General features: G+C 42.1%; 1 protein-coding gene across 1 annotated transcript in view; it reads right to left on the reverse strand.

Annotated features, from left to right (window-relative positions):
- Positions 1 to 642: 642 nt before the first annotated feature.
- The window catches only part of pard6gb (par-6 family cell polarity regulator gamma b), a 33,851-nt gene continuing 17,063 nt past the window's right edge, over positions 643 to 17,430 (reverse strand). Inside the window, exon 3 of the mRNA XM_065472058.1 lies at positions 643 to 2,210. Coding sequence (XP_065328130.1) covers positions 1,153 to 2,210 — 1,058 coding nt within the window. The 3' untranslated portion in view covers positions 643 to 1,152. The remainder of the gene's footprint in view (positions 2,211 to 17,430) is intronic.

The following is a 17,430-nucleotide window of genomic DNA, read 5'->3' on the forward strand; positions in this document are numbered from 1 at the left end:
CAGAGGAGAATGGTTACTACAACTTAGAGCACTGTGACCAATCACTTGTTAGAACCACGGTGTGTAGATGAGCATCTCTGAAAACACAAAACATCAAGCTTGTGATGTAGCTGTATGGGGTATATTTTCCTGGCACGCTCTGGGGTCTTTAGTGCAGAGCGACACACAGCGTGAGTGTCGTTGCCAACCATCTCCATCCCTTTATGACCACACTGTACCCATGGCTGCTTCTTACACACCATGTCAGAATTCAAATCAAACCTTAAACTGGTTTCTTGACCATGACAGCGAGTTCACTGTACTGAAATGGTCTCTATTGTCATCAGCTCTCAATTCTTAGGAAAGTGGTGGAACGGGATAATGACATCAGCCTAGAAATCTGCAGCTACGATGTGATGCTATCGGGTCAATATTGACCAAAATATGAGAGGAATGAGCACCTCTGTGAATCTGTGCCATGAATAAGGAGTTAAAACAACAATAAGGTGTGCCTAATGAAGTGACCAGTTGTAGTTTGAAAGCTCTTAACAAGCTAAAAAGATACAATTATATAAATGCAGAAATGATTGTCTCAATTTAGAAGCCATTAAGTGCACAAGTAGTGAAGCAAACATCACATTTATAGTTTGCATAATTGTGAGACAGAATAATTTATTGAAACAGATACAAGGATTTGATCATAAAGCATAAAAGACCTATTAAAAAAACAAAAATACTCTACACAGCATTCATCAGAATATAAGAAATATAGATTTACTCTTTAAAACATCCACATAAACAAACCCCAGTTGGTCCCAGTAAGAAGAATGAAAAGGGTCTTAATAAAAAGTGGTCACTAAGTAAAGACACGAGGCTGTAGGTACATTCAGAACTACGATAGTGGACTCGCCTAAAAACAGTTATTTGTTCTGATGCTTATTACAAAACATACAAATTTTCTCATGTATGATAAAGAGGACTTTAAAAAAAACCCACAAGAAATATGTACACAATACTCTTTCCTGTTTGCAACTTCCTAACATCAAAGGTTTTGTAAAACCAGACAGAAGTTACACAGTTAGTATCTGACAAAACACGCACATGCTCATTATTTAGCTGTTCCAGTTTAGTCTCTGAGCAGTCGGGATGTTTGTGTGTCTGTGTTTGTAAGTATTATAGGGTAATGACAGTGCCGTCCTCCTCCACCCCTCCTCTGGGAAGTGCGAGACTGTTTCGTGGGTCAGTTTTCAGTGAGCTGAGGATTTTGTGCAGGCTGCCGTTGCTGTGGCGGAGGGCTGGGTTGCTGGTATGATGAAGCTGCGCGTGGGGTTGATGGCTGTGAAGGGACTGCTGGTGTGGGTTGTGCTGAAGGTTAAGGTCTTTGTGGAACTGGTAGCTAAGGCTGCTGTGTTGGTGGGACCCTCCGTTTAGACTCTGCTGGGAGTGGAAGGAAGCAGTGGAGACCACCGACAGTGGTCGTGTGGGAGGGCTCGGAGGTGCCGCCGAGCCTGAGGTGGTGGTCGGATTCTGGTGTTGTGTGCGGGACGCACTGGATGCCAGCGAAGCATTGGACCTCTGAGATGGCCTCTTGATGTTTTTCTCTATGACGACGTCATTATCCTCGTCACTCTCCAGGTCATCCTGATAACCATGCGCCCCAGAAGGTGGCATCCCCCCTGTGTTTACATACATGTGACCGGTTGAGCCGTTGCTATCGGACGACTGGCCCGAGCTGCCGGAGATCCTGCTGCTGCGGACCACGTTGTTGCGCTGATTCACCGGTTTGACGGTAACAATCAGGTTGTGGCTGTTGGCGATCATCATATCTGTTACCTGATCCAAGGATTTCCCAGTCACTTCAATGCCGTTCACTTCCAGCACCTCGTCATTAACCGCCAGCAGCCCGGTGCTCTCCGCCAAACCTCCAGGCACCAGCCGAGATATGAAGATGCCAGGTACTTTCTCCAGTCCGTGAGAAGTCACGCGCACGCTGACTCCATCTCGAATGTAAAAGCCCAAAGGTTTGTCTGAACCGTGGCGATACAGGCGGACACGGCGGTGAGATTCAGGTAAGATGTCCACATCAATGATTGAGGAAACGGGTCGGAAGTCCTGTGGCATGCCGATGCGGATGTGAGGACGCTTGCGGTTGACGTCGTTGCGCAGCGCGACCACAGGCTTCTTCTTACGTGTTATGGTGTTGGAGGCAAAGTTGGTATAGTCTATTTCTTCTGCAAAGGAAGAGACGAGACAGAGAAAGAAAAAGATTTAGTGACAAGAAAACCAGTTCAAAGCAGTTTAAAATATTTTTCTTCCATGTGCATTGCCCACAGTGTTAAACCTTCAACAACATGAGGTTGAGGGGAGGATGAATTTTCTGTCAAAATGGTGTTTTTTTTCACATTAAAAATAAAAAAGTTCAAATGAGATCAGCATGTGGAAGAAGAAATCCCTGTGAGTGCAGAAGCCCCACCCACCTGCTGCTAGAACTTTCAGTCAATGAGTGGCAGCCAATCAGAAGAAACTTGGCTTAATAGGAGAGGCAGAGCCGCTCCAAGGCCCCATAGAAAAATAACTATTTGCAAGTATGAATCATGGAAAACTAATCAAAGAACAAAAATATAAATCTGGAACAAAACATAAAAAAAAAAAAAGATAAAAAGACGATCAAAACCTCTGTTACAAACTCGGCAACCTTTGTGCAAATGATGCACAGCTGTAGCTGACCCGAACTGTCCTGGGAAACACCTGCTAATCATTTACACAACTTTTATTCCAGATTTGACACGATATTTTAATTATTAGAGGAAAGTTATAAACAATACTGGAGTGCTCAGAGGTTTACTCACAAGGTTTCTATGCAAAAGTGCAACTTGAACAGGTCAACTAGATTCAGATGCTGCGAAGCTGTGTGTGTGTGTGTGTGTGTGTGTGTGTGTGTGTGTGTGTAAACTGCTGAGTTTGCAGAGCATTCCAGTGCAGAAAGCTGTGACCCACCCCTCTGCTACCAGGCTGCAGCTACATGGATAACAGGGTTGCATTTCTGCACACAGATAAAGTCACATGAGGTACATGTACCATAACCCATACAACTCCGTATCAAATGTTAACAAACAAACAAAAAAAAACCCCTCATTGTGCTCTTTATAGCTAATTAAAAAGTGAACTGTCTTCCACGACCTCAGTGCACAAGTGACCTCAAAGGACAATGAGACAACACGATGTGGAAAGAATGAGCTGAGGGAAGATTGGTTTGCTAATCTCAGTTAATGCTCGATGTTTCCAACCACAGATTCAGAGCCATCGATGAAACAATGGAGGCCTTCATGGTGGACTTGATTAGTGCTCCCTAGCCTTTTTATAATCTGACAAACCCCACAGGAACAACGTCATCCCCCCAACTCTGAAGCAATTCCAATCGACTGTTATTTAACTCCTAATTGTTTATAATGTTAATCATTTGTCATCATGTCAAACTGTCAGAGAGTTTATCAGATATGTTAAAGCTTTGAACAGTTACAGTTTTAACTACACAAAGTCTCTAGGAACTACTTTTAGCCATTTCAGTCATTACTGAACATTGATCAATTTTCATTTGTAATTTAACAACTGCTCTGAACTTCATTTTAAATAGCAATTTTACCCAGTCACCCCTTACCTTTTGTTCTGTCTGCATTTATTAATTAGTTTTAATTAACTTTTCAGGCCAAATTTGTTCAGGTTCACTCATCTTTTCAATTAAATTGTGCTATAGAAAAAAAACACCTCCTCTGGTACTTTTTCCCTGGTTGGAAATCAATGGCCTGGATCACCCTGTCAGTGAATGAGTGACATTTAAAAAAAAAAATGTAATCACTGCTGAGCATTAAACAAACAAACAAACAAACAAACAAACAAACAACAACAACCAAATTTTTTTTTTTAAAAGCGATGAATGTGTATTTACAGTTTCATATTGACTCACATATGATTACACATATGTTCACTGAGTTGTGTTTCTGACAAAGAGATGCAAATAAGAGGAGGAGAGAAAAAAATAGCTCTCTAATCTTCCCTTCTCAGGCAGGCAGGAAATCTGGACACAGTAAACCTTGATGTGACAGGAAGCGAAGGTCCCCAGACAGGAGAATCAGCTCCAGCACTTCCATTACTATGACTCATGTTTGCCCGACTGTTAGGGACACTTTTTAAAGAAAAGAAAAAAAAAAAAAAAGAAAAAAGAAAAAAAAGAAGAAAAGAAATTGTGTGTTTGACAGTGCAGTGATGGTTCGACACACATTTTTGTTGGGCCTTAATTCAAACACTGAAATAAATGTAGATTCTGAGCCAGCTCCAGCCTCAGGACCTCTGCCATACACCTCCATATGTAGTGCCGACTCATCATCATTGTATGTTCTCCCTCTACAACCTCCTCTTCTGTGTGCAGACTGATGACTAAGCAATATCGTTCTATTTTTTCCAAAATCCATCCTCTCGGCATGCATCTTGGCAACAAATCTGGGAAGTTTTCCAGGCGGGTTAAGTCATGTTTTGAATACACTTACCTACAAGCCCAACCTTAACAACAAAATACCTGCCAGCTCTGTGGTGGCAGCTAAGTCGCGAACCTCGGCTGTGTGCATGCATCAGTTTTGATTGGCTCTGTGGGGTCAGAGGGTAGGACAACTGCAATTTTTTGTTTTTAGAGAATTAATTTTTTTTTTTTGAGAATAAACTTTAAAAAAGATAAACATCGTCAGGTTAACATAGCTCTACAGTTTCTATTCAGAATACTTTGAGTGTCATATTTCTTTCTTATAATGTCTGTATGATGGACATGAAAAGCAGAGAAAAGAATATAATTGCTGTGAAACGCAACGTGTGCTCAGGGTCTTAATGCCGTCAGGTGAACAGAAGTAGCTCCCATGAAATCGGCAGTGCCGTCGACCATAGAAATCATGGGGAAACACAATGAAAACAAGGCAAAAATAGAAATGATAAATGTGCAAACTATAAGACTGACATCTCCTGGCTCAGCATGAAATAATGTTGTCAAGTCCTCATAGACTCAAGCCAAGCTGCTGTGCCAGAAGTGCCCGATAAGGAAGAATAAATTGCTTTGTAAAAATGCATTTTTTAGCAGAGACAGTCTGAATATAATCAAACTTGGTGCTTGGTATTCTAAAATTTATTGTGCATGTTGCGGCAGAAGCTGATTTGATTGAATCCAGACGAGGCATTTGCTGCAGCGCGGGAATTTCTACCACAAGTGAAAGTCTGTCTGATGGGAACCATGTTGGGTGGGATTGCAGCTAGAATGTCATTACAGGTTTTTGGAGCAACACCCTCCTTCCACACCCTCACCTCAGTCTGAAGCAATGCCACACCACATCACCCCGGTATATGGGGCAACAGATGATTCCCCCCCCCGACTGAAAAGACTGTAGTTTGTATGTAATGGCTCACAGCTGTTCTGCAAAACCCCAAAGAAGCATATATTTCTGTAATTTGCTTTAAGGGACTTGCATATTTACAACAGACAAAAGTGGTGTGCTGATATATCCAAAGGGAAAGAGCTGAAGAGGAAAGACTAGTTAAGCTGTTTGGGATTGTGTTTGCATTTTAAAAAAGGGTCACTGTATAAAATCTGCCCCAAATTATCTTCTTTATTTCGAATACTATGATTTCCCTCCATCTTATTTATAAAAAAACAAAACCAAGACAACAACAAAATGACTTGTGACACAATCAATATGTATGCAGACGGCTGTTTACCTCTCTAAAAAGAAAGCCTCAAACGCCACACACCTCAGCAGGCAAGTACCAAACACTAAGTAATACCACAGTTTGCTGAAAGAATGAGAGCCAAGACAAAAAGTATTAAATAACAACGACAAACAGCCACAGGCAACGCTGCGAGTTGCCACACACTTCACGGGAAAGCCTGAAGTCATATTATATTTAGGAAAAAAAAGTCCTTATAAAAACCTGTTTCTCAAGAAAATAATCAGTAGATAAACTGATGATGGATCATATCTAGCTAGTTGGGTGATATGTAGCCAAACTGAGATGTTGAGTAGAAGAAGAAAACAAAACAGTGGCCACAAAACTTAGTCTGTTCATGTCTGTCTGCAGGGCTGGGGTAATATATTAATCAAATTAAAAAGCACCTTTCCACTGCAAAAGCTCAACATCTAGTGTCTGCTGCCTGTTGAAAACCCCTCTACATAAGCACAGACACTGTGTGCCTTCTTGGTAAACTCACGTGTTTCTTTAGTTTTCCTGCTTTATTAAACCCTATCTCTTACGTGAAGGTTTGCATAAAAAATAAGATGTTTCTAAACTAAATCTTATTAAAAAGGTCAACAACTTGGAAAAGAACCGAGTAAGGATGAACCATCAGTGTCATAGCCCTGCCAAGTGTGGGAGACGCAGACAAACCCAAAGTGAGCATGTTCCAGCTGATAACACGATGGTTAACATAACAACTCCTGACAAACCTAATCCCTGCAGCACGATGAAGCATGATGGGTAAGCTGATGTGAACCTGCTGATCAAAGAATGCCGGGTCAATGCTGAGTGTTTGCAGGTTCGACCTAATAATTAAAAGCCTGTGAGAAGACTAAATGTTGATCACAGTATGGAATAGAAAATGAGTCAAATTTAGGAACACTTACTAGCAAGTGTGCATGCATATAACAGCTGTTTGTACTGTTACTTTGCCCAGAAATACTAGGGAACTCAAGCCAAGCCAAACCAGAGGAGTGAGGTTGAATGCTGACAGATGGAAAAAAACAAATGAAAACAAAAACAAAAACAAAAACGTTCCCTTAAATAACGTTTAACAGTTGAGGTGTGAAGTATCAGTAAAGGTAATACGGGAGCTCTGATTCCTTTAAGAGGAATTCAGTGTTGCAATGCTTAAATCAACATGTGAAAGGGAGTTTTATTCAGCAATACTGGCTCCAAATGCACCACGATGCCAGAACACCACCTTATGTGGCTCCGACTGCTTCGAGGTCAGAGGTGAAAAGGAGGCTACATTCTGCTCTCTGTTGATGTGTGTGCCTGCTACTCCAAGAATGTGGTGGTTAATGTAGTCGGCGATATCTCCGATCAGGTTGAACTCCTGCATTACGTCAAGACAAGAAACACAGCAAGTGCCTATTTTAAACCTGACTATCATTTTTTTGGCTAATGAGTGCCTTCGCTGACATATATATTTTTCTGTTTGTTTGTTTTACCCAGTTTTTAATGAATCCTTGAACGGCTGCTTAGCAAATGAGTTTCTGCCTGGTTCTCAGCTGCTATTAAATGCCCCATACTGTTCACACCTTACAAAGCCAAAGGGGGAAAAAACTGGAAAAATAGCCTCTGTTCCACTCAAGCCCACCTCTAGTTAACCAAAGCTGTGAAAAGAAGGCGTTTTCAAGTCCTACTGCTTTTCCAGCCTTTCCCATAAAAAGCAGGAATCTAAAGAGTTTTACGACCCAGCCATTAGAACCTCACTGCACACTTGTTCCTGGCAGGTCTTCTGACATTCCCACCGACTCAAAACAACTTCAGAGGGGCAAAGTAGATGGAAATGAACCACAGCAAGAGTGCACTTCCATTTTGAGGCTGTGCTTTAAGCCCTCTCTCTCAGCTTTGGTAATTTCATGTTTGATACAACATGGCTAACACGCATGATTTAACGGAGGAAACTAAAATCACAGGGAATTGAACTTGGGTGTGTTTGCTTGTATAAGCCACTCTGTCTGACATCATCAGTCCAGCGCACTGTCACATACAAAGTGTTAGGGGTCACCTTCAAGATGTGTGAGCAGTATGTTAAAAGCTTTGCTTGCACCTGTGCAGGAAAAGAGTGCAACCACAGAGAAAAACAAAGTACCTGCTGGAACCAGAGCCTGAACTGATAAGGTCAGTTATTAGTGCGTCTTGTACCATCACGTGAGTGTACACATAGGAGTTAAACACTGCTGCAAATACGGTGTAACACACTAATCAAACACAGTGTTAGTTCAGGTATGCCAAAGGGTAACCCCAGTAGATAAGCTAATGTCAATGCCAGCTGATACCAGGCATTTGACTGGCTAATCTCATGTGCATGGTACTTAAGCTATCTTAGTATGGCTACAGTTACTGGTCACCTGCAAGCCGCTTTACAACCCATTGCTACCCCAGTCCTCCTTATACTGTATCTGACTTAATTAATATTATCTGTTTTTCTTTGTTCTGCTCTTTCAGGGAGGTTGCAAAGCTCCAGGTGGAAATAAAATTACTACTGCTAATTACTAACTATAGTGGATGAAAAGATAAGGGGCAAACTCTTGAGCTGACAGATGAAGCAAAAATTGCAGTTCCTCTGGGTGCCACTTGAGGCTGACTCCAAAAGGGAGTCAATCATGGACCCTTGTGTTAAACTTACTAACAATATAAAGTTAAAAAGCACATTTACAGCCTTGTAGATAAACAGTTTTTGCTTCTATGGATAGTTTGCGCACTTCATAACTCCATCTGAACACTGGAGTGGCTGCTTTGACAGACGCACGTCCCAAACAAAGTCTGTTAGGCGTCATCCAGTTCTTCAGTCACTGGACTGGATGTCTTCATGTGTGTGCTGACTAATAACATGGCTCACTGTGTGGTACAGACCAACCCAGAAGTTTGCACTCAACAAAAATGAAGCACAATTACAGCTTTTTATTTATTTATACAGCTGTACTATGCAGTAGTACTAGACAGCTGAATGCAGCTTGTTAACCAGACTTCCTATACAGTGGAGAGCAAAACCCTAAGAGTTCAAAACAATGGGTGACATCATGGTGGCTACATCCATGTTTTATACCATCTACAGGTCTTGAACTTCATTTCCTCGCCATTTAAAAGCTGTTTTTTGGAAGAATTAAATGCAATCAGTGATATTAAGCTTTATGGTTTTATCACTGTAAAAAGTGTTGTCATAATGTGGGAGTGAGTCAAGGCATCTGCACACACAGCTGGTTAACAGCTTTAGCAGTGGTCTCCACAGTGGTGTGAGCCCAGATACAACCAAGACACAAACAGCCAAGCTGAGGAACTTCAAAAACAACCACGAGCCAATGTAAACAAAAAGCACTAATTTGCAGTTTTGGTACTTAAGTAAAGCACTCATTTTCTCTTTGCCGTCATATCCAACACCTCCCAGGCTACTGCTATTGGTAAAAAAATAAATAAAATTAAAAAAAATGTCAACGTAAAGGGTAATTAATAGTTGAACTTTGTGTTTCTGCAGTTATTGCAGGTATAAACGGACAACTGTTATATTTTCACAGCTATGCTTTCTTGTGAGGAGTTAAAGGAGAAGACCACACAATTTCTGGTCGGCAGCATTTGGCTCTCTCTTGCACGCCGCTGCCTCTTATTTACTACACAGACATAAGCATGACTGCAATCTTTTCATCAGAGTTTCTGCAATGACGCCAATAAGCATATTAACCAAAACATAAAACTTTTTTTTTTAAAATCATCTCATAATGCTGAAAAGTTCCCACTTCCCAGCTCATTTAAAAAAAAAAAGAAAAGAAAAGAAAAGAAAAAAAGTGTTGGATATGGAGATTTTTCACAGGTCATTTTATCAGTTCACTGCAGCAGCAGCCTATAAGCATCAGTCTGCTGGTCTATCCGGCTACAGTACAGCTATGCATGTGACATTCCTGTGCCCCAACAACCCTTCCAGGCCCCACCAGGGTCTTCGTCCAAGCGTGACAAAGTGCTTAGTGACAGCAGAGACTAATCACTGGAGAGAGGGAGAGACTAGGCATATAGAGAGAACAGTGAATAGGGCTCGACCCTGCTGCCTTTTGCATTAGGTCACTGGATGCTGTGGCAGTGGGCTCCATTCCTGAGCCCCACAGACAGACATACAGCTGGGAGCTCCTCACTTTCAAAACCACCAGGAACATGGCGTGATGCAGGAAAGGATGAAACCTCACATGACAGAGCAGAGCCTCGCAGGACAAAACCAGACAGCTCAGTACAATGCAGGACAGTGAAGCCTATGTGTCCTACTGAAAACATTTCCCCACTTTACCCGCATTTGCATTTTTTTGTCCCGTTTGCATTAGAAAAGACGAGATTTAATGAAATGCAGAGCATTCTGTGTTGCTTTCTCCTTGTGCGTGGGATTGCAAATAGCTGGTTTTCATGACTATCCGTTGTGGTTTCACACAACGCTTCCAAATACAGCAGAATGAGCTGAGCAGCAAATTTCTACGTCTCTTTCCCATGTTAAAAAAAAAAAAAAAAAAAAAAAAAGGGCAAGAAAAACTCAAAATGCAACGTGCAGTATCTTTTAAATGAGAGGTTAGTTTTTCATCTTTGTCTCAGTATCAAATGGAGGAACCAAAACAATCAGTCTTCTTGGACGTGTCCGGGCCTCCCTTTTGGAGATGGCTGAGAAGTCCCTCTTTGTGTTTAGGAGCTGACTACTGCCAAGATTTTTCCAACTAACACTAACATGGAAAAGGAATCCAGACAGAATAAAGACATTTTTAAACATGCAAACATATTTCACATTCCTGCAGGGGTGGATGAGGCAGAGCCCGAGTGGAAATTTGGAGAAGCTCGATAAATGTGCGTGGTTATAACAGACAGCTGCACTGAGGGTTAGGGTAGGAGCTAACTGGAAGTTCCAGTGATTTTGTGCATGCACAGACCATATTGCGGTTTACCGTATTTCCATGATATTCAGGGTTTCCCACAGAATGTGATTATATTTACGGCAGTAAAGGGGAGGGGATCTATAAGTGGACTCACACTGTAACATTTGTATATTAGAGCAATAAGCAGCTAAATCAAAGTTTTCACTGAGCCTTGAGCCTTGTGGTTCGACCAGCTCCACCGTCTCGGATGGCAGTTAGCAACAGTGGTACTACATTCTCCCACATGAACCAGTTCTTCACCTGCTGCAGATTCTGGTTTAATGAAACCTTCAGATGCCCACAGCAGAATGAAGACTACAGTCACCAAATGCAATCCAAGACAGTGGCATCGAAGTCGGTCATGGCAACTGGTAAAGAAACATGAGACAGGAAGGCCAAAAAGGTAGCTGGAGTGTGGAGATGGAAAACAAATGGCATTGTTGCAACTGATAAAAGGCGGGGGGAAGAAGCTAGAGCATGAATGGGTGTCTTTATGTTGTCCCCGTGACAGAGAAGTGACGTGTCCAAGGTGTCTCTTGCCCTATGACATCTGGGACAAGCTCCAGCCCCACTGTGACCCCACAATGGATCAGCAGAAGAAAATGGATTACAGGATGGGTGGAATTTAATACATCAAAGCCAACTGCAGTTGCAACTAGTCACTTAATTATTAGTTAAACTGTTTAACATTGTGCATAAAAAGCACAGTGAGATTTTACATACAGGCAATTCGACAGTGAAGCATTTCTTCATTTTTGCAGTCCTACTTTCACTCAAACAAGTTCATCCACAAGTGACAGAGAGGATACTGATATATCCAAACATAAATACACTTCAATGTGAACTCCTTCAACCTGCTAATTCCACAAAGATGGTAGCAAACCACAGCTTAGAGCCTCGACTGTCATGGAGATTGCTTAACACTTCAAAGACCTACAATCCCTTGTTTAGTCTGCATTCATATTCTCTGCATGCTTCAGGTAGATAATAAAAAAAATAAAAATTATAGGATAACATAAAAACAAGAGACAGTCAGTTTAGAAATATAAACTGTTAGCTTCAGGGAAACAGCAGTTTTAGCTTGTGCCAAATACAGATTTTGGGTGCACACTCTGCACGCACCCCATTCACACCGGCTTCACTCATTCAGCTAACAGTTTCTGCAGCACACAGAGGCCGGGCTGCACATCTGGGACAAGTTAAATGGAGCTGCTTTGTCTGCTCCACTCTGGCTTGGCTCGTCTGCGTGGTGGGGTGTGGAGAGAGTCACAGGTTTGAGATTCGCTGCAGGTATCGCCCACCCCCATCACGCCCCCTCTGACCTCACAAACCACCAGAAACTTTACGTATGTGGGTGTCGGGCCGAGTCAGAAGGGAAGATGCAAGTTAAGGGAAAATAGGAGTGCATTTAATGGAAAAGGGAGTGTGTGCATGCGTACTTTAAGAGATTAATCTGTGTTTATGTGTAGGAGGGGGGGGTGGTGGCTGACAAGGCACAGAGGAGGGGAGAGTGAAACATCAAAGAGGGAGGAGTGCGCCGAAGTAGACAGGTCCTGCATTCCTCCAACTTTTCAAAAAGGAACAATGTACACTCCATCAAGTGTTCCCACTTACAAAATGCCTTCGGGGGTGGGTGGTGGGGTGGGTGGTGGGGTGGGGGTGGGATTCATCAAGTTTCCTTCCCTTCATCTTTCTCTTGAACATAACCAACTACTGCTTCTGCTTTTAATCCTGCTGCCTCTCTGCTGACCATATGCATGCTTCCAACCCCAAAAAACACATGCTGTTGATTTAAGCTCCCAAAAGCCTCCGCTGCCATATGGCCGCAGGTAAACGCTCTACTTTCACTGCTTACTAACCACATGAAGATATAAACACCCACATACATCACCAAAGTTTATGTACATCTTGCACTCTTTACGTCACAAAGATGCACTGAGACAAAATCCAGGTATGGACTGCTTTTATTTAAAAAGACAACAATGACGCCCGACACTCAGCGTCGGCGCATGATCGCTCGCACGTCTCATAACCATACAACAAGTAATATATTTTACAGGCATTCTGGCAAAGAACGGATGCGGGGAAATAGATTCTGGCAGCATCCAGGTCACAGCAGCAGACCTGGACTTGAGTACATGCCATCTGTCTGGACTTCTGTTAGTATGAGACATGCTAGTGATTAAGTGGGTGTGTTTGGAAGGACGGGAAAGACTTTTAAGAGGAATGCCTCCAAAAGCTTTCAAACTATGAGGAAACAGGAGATATTGTTTCTTAATAGAGCCATCTTTGTGCGTCTCTTCAAGACAATACAAAAAGACATTCTTAAGTAATACTCAGAAGACAGGGCGAAGAAAATAGCTGCTGTCTAACCTTTTGATTCCACTCCCACCCTCGAACACGAGCTTATCGGCCTTCAGCCTCTTCAACCATCAAATAATATTTAATGAGCCCCAGGCTGAAAAGATTGGGACTCTGGATTAGCTTCACATTGTTTAATGGAGAGAACAATGTTTACGAGTCCTGTGCGCATATTATTCATGTGCGCTCATTTCAGGAGTGAGAAAAAGGGAACACGGTCCATTTGCAGCAGCTTGTTGAGATGGTTTTATGCTTTATGCTGAAAGCATTAATCATGAAGTTTAATAGGAGCAAACAAGTCGAATGAATTGCCAGAGAAAAAAAATATAAAGGTTTTAGATTTTATTATAAGAATAATAAAAACTAAAACGCGTAAACAGAAAACAGTGGCTGCTGTTCAGTTGGATGCATCATTCTCTATAATGAACAAACACGGGAACATTACACTGTGCCCTTCAACCATGTATCAGTACTACTGATTAGAGATCCTCCCTGGTCCAAAATGGTAGGCCTGATCTAAAGATGGAATTGGAATCCAAATAAGTAAATCCATGATAGCAGAAATGTAGCACTTGGTAGCAGTAGTACTGACATAAGCAGATATTGATGATGGCAGAATGTTTATTCAAATGTTAACATTAGTATGGCTTCAAGTAGCCTACCAATCTCCCCATAAGCTATAATGCTAGTTGCATTATATTAGCTCAAGCATTTATACTTGTTTACCAGCTGCAAACATTTTAGCCTATGGAAAAATCTGTGGCTTTTCTAGCAATTTGAAACTAAATCATGTTATTTTGGAATAACATGAGGATGATAACAGTTTGGATGATGATAGAATGAATGATCTGGATGATGGTCTTTTATGTGGTTTGCAAAAATTGGAGGTATTTGCTCCCTTGGTCTGAAAAGCATGATGGCACCTTTTGTAATCGAGGACGTTGAATTAATCGTCATTGTGATTAGAGGTCATACTGCCCTAAGCTGCACTAGTTGCTTGTAGTTTTTCCCCTGTGCATTTTCCATGAACCGAGGCTGCTTAGTGCTTTGTGCATGGCTTCTTTAACCACAGCAGTGGCAGCACAGATTAGAAGTTTTACTATTTTTTTTTTTACCCATTACACTCACTGCTGCCATCTTGGATGTTAATTCTGAGTTGGTAAGACTGCTCAGATTCTCCGAGTTGGAAATCTGAGTTGAAGGAGCACTTCAGTTTTAAAATCTGACTTAATCTCCAACGTACCAGTACCCTGGCTAATGTACCAAAACAGAACAAGTACTACTGTGCTGTCAGAATTTTGGCATCAAGTATTAACACATATAGACTTCCTGTCCCTTTAACTGCATTCTTATTTCCCCTCAACTTGCACCGCTGCTTGCGACTTAGCACGATACCAACATCGTTTGTTTAATTTTATCCAAATAATCAACCTATAAGCAAAATAATAAACAGATAAATTCCAAGCTATAACCATTTCAGTTTAACAGAACTCTTTTACAGAGGCTACTTCAAATACTTCATGATACAATCTGTGTGATCTCAAACACCACAAATGAACTCTTGAAGACCTCTTCTGCCGTTTTCATGACCTTCTGCTTCATCCTTCCCAACCTTTTAAACCTAATCTTTTATCAGCCGCAGGTGACAGACGACAGGCAGACTAGGAGGATTATGGTCTCTCTGGGGCTCACATGCAGATACAACAAACATTCTGCAGACGGGCCAGGACACACCGGAGGTTGTGACAATCAAAGCGGGCAGGTAAGGAAGTAAGTGCACAAACAGGCATGTGAAAAATTGATAACAGCTCTTGTGTAAACAGCTGAGGACAAGTCGTCGTATTGCCTGCGCACCAGTTTTGTTTCTGTAAACGGACGGCTCAGGGGAAACACACAAAGAGAAACCGAGGAAGGGCGATTCTGCCTCTCTTCAAATAAGACTTCGTGCTGAGAGGGTCTTACATCAACTCACAGGAAAAGGGAGCCTTTGTTTTGAAGTTGCCTCTGGAGACGTTCATCTCCCGCGCTTCATGGTAGAAAAAAAAAAGAAAAAAGAAAAACCAAAACTGATCACTTTAAAAAAAAAAAAAAAAAAAAAAGGAAAAAAAGAAGGCCAAAGAAAATATTGTGTCGGACAGCGAATGAGATCTTTTCATTCTTATCCAAGCAGACGAGTATGCAGCAATCACGTCCAGCCAACTGTGCTTATTTTGTCTAAAATTAAGCGATAGCTGAAGCAGAACTTGGACTACTTGTCCACATTCAATGCAGCCGGACGGCTCCAGTCTTAAGCCTCAGCATGAGATTTGCACTGCTATGTACTCAACCATTCCCTTAATGTGAGCAAACTCATTGAGCGCTAGTGAGTCATGAAAAAGGGGTCAATCAGCCTCCAAGTGAGTGCCCCACCACCACCACAATTGCTATGGAGTGTGATTGGGAAAATCCTCTGCAAGCTTGGACAGGCCCCCCTCTTCCATCTTCCTGAAAGATAGCACCTGAAACATCAACTCTTACACAACCACACAGCATAACAGAAAACTTCCTGTGCACGGTGACACATATCCTTGGTTTTTCCTGCCCCTGCTTTGCTCCACTGATTTCATTTGCGGTTTACTTCATCTCGCAGCTAGCTACAGCTAAAACAGTCAGTACTCTCCTATGCTCTCTTCCCTCTCTCTCACACACCATGTCAAAACTGTCTGTGGGAGTATTTCCACATGAGCTGTCAGTAACCATTGTTTCAGGGAGTCTCTAGGATACAATTCGTACCAGGACAAGAGTCAGGGCTCATTCCTCCCCTCCTCCATTCTTTTCCTTCCTCTCCCGTCCTGAACTGCTGAGTTGGCCTGATTCAACCACCGACTCGTGGCCCACATGTTTAGAGAACGGGGGATGGTGGTTGGGAGAAGGGGGCAGTGTCTTCTCACGGTGTGTGTTTTTGTTCTGCTCATAAGATCAGATGAAGAGGGCTTTTTCCTCAAACCTTTGTGGGAATTTATTGGTGTTTCGGTGCCGACTGCATCCCCGAATGGGCTCAAAAAGCAAACCATGTTTATGAGACTTCAAGTTTGTCCTTTGCAAGATTATATTAAAAGATGCACAAGTGCCATTTGAGAACCTCTCACTAGAACTTAAATATTGCTAAAGCTCCCTCTGTTAAATCATGGACAGGTCTTAGCTAAGACACCTTGATTAGAGGTTAATTGGGGTTTACTTTGATGCACGTTGCAGGGGCCACTATCAGGCTCTGGTGATTTGTGATGGCCAATCATAAAAGGCTTCAACCACAATTGTAGCCAATCAAATTGTGACTTTGAATGTTATGGCTGAATAACAGCCAGAGTCGCAGGGGCATGACAGCTTGTCTCATTGTTATAGCCTCATGACCTATATAAAACAATGTACTGTATTTTAGCTACCTAAAAATCGCACACACACTTACATAGCCCTTTAACAACCAGATGTGAGTAAAATATAAGTAATATATGATATAAGATAGAAATAAATTATACAAAAAATATCAATTATGTAATCTGTTGGGGCTACACAACAAACAAGTGTTTTCCTCACCAGGGACAATCAAAAGAGTTCAAACTCAGAAATCCAGCCCCCCCCCCACTTAAAACAAACAACGAAATGGCCTCTCAATTCATCAGTGTGGCTTGGCCACATGGGAATACAAGAAAAGTACACAACCCTAAAGAAACACTGCACTCCCTCTCAGCAGAACCAGCTCCAACCACTTTAAGTGTAGAGAGGAAAAACAAAACTACACGACACATATGAAATGTGCTGTGACACAAAAATGACTACAGGCGTGATCTTTACAATATGCATAAGACACACTGGTGACTGTGTGCATGTTAAGTGTGTGCATGCTCTGCCATCCTCACCTTTACTGACACCACTGTTAGTGAGGTTCAGTAACCAAACACCAGAAACCTACAAAAATAATAAACCCTACAGTCCTCCCATATGTTTGCATAGGCTTTAAAGTTTGGTGGATTTAGCGCTGTATGATTTTGGCCTCGGGGACCACACCGGGGTCATCAAATTAGGAAAATAAAGTTACTTTGCTCTACAGTTGGATCTGAAAGAGTGAGTCTACATGTTTAGTGTATCTGCAAGATACCTATAAATTTTAAAGCGAGGTGTTAGGTGCAATCTACTTGTTTATCACATTCATGTTAGCCATGCTACTACTGGTCACCACAGAACCGTTTCTGTAGCCAGGACACAGCTAACTTGGAGTTAGCTGAGCGACTATGCCCGTGGGGAGTGCGTTTCTGTGGCTGAGCTCTCGAGAAGCATAGTCAGTCCCTCCCTTTGTAATTATGGACTCCCAAAATAACTCTTTGCAGAGGCTAAACTAGGTTGATGTTGTGCTAGCTAGCAAACACTCGTCATAGCTCAAGATGTCACGAAG

Source organism: Pelmatolapia mariae, linkage group LG22 (genome assembly GCF_036321145.2).
Source record: "Pelmatolapia mariae isolate MD_Pm_ZW linkage group LG22, Pm_UMD_F_2, whole genome shotgun sequence".
Taxonomy (NCBI): domain Eukaryota; kingdom Metazoa; phylum Chordata; class Actinopteri; order Cichliformes; family Cichlidae; genus Pelmatolapia; species Pelmatolapia mariae.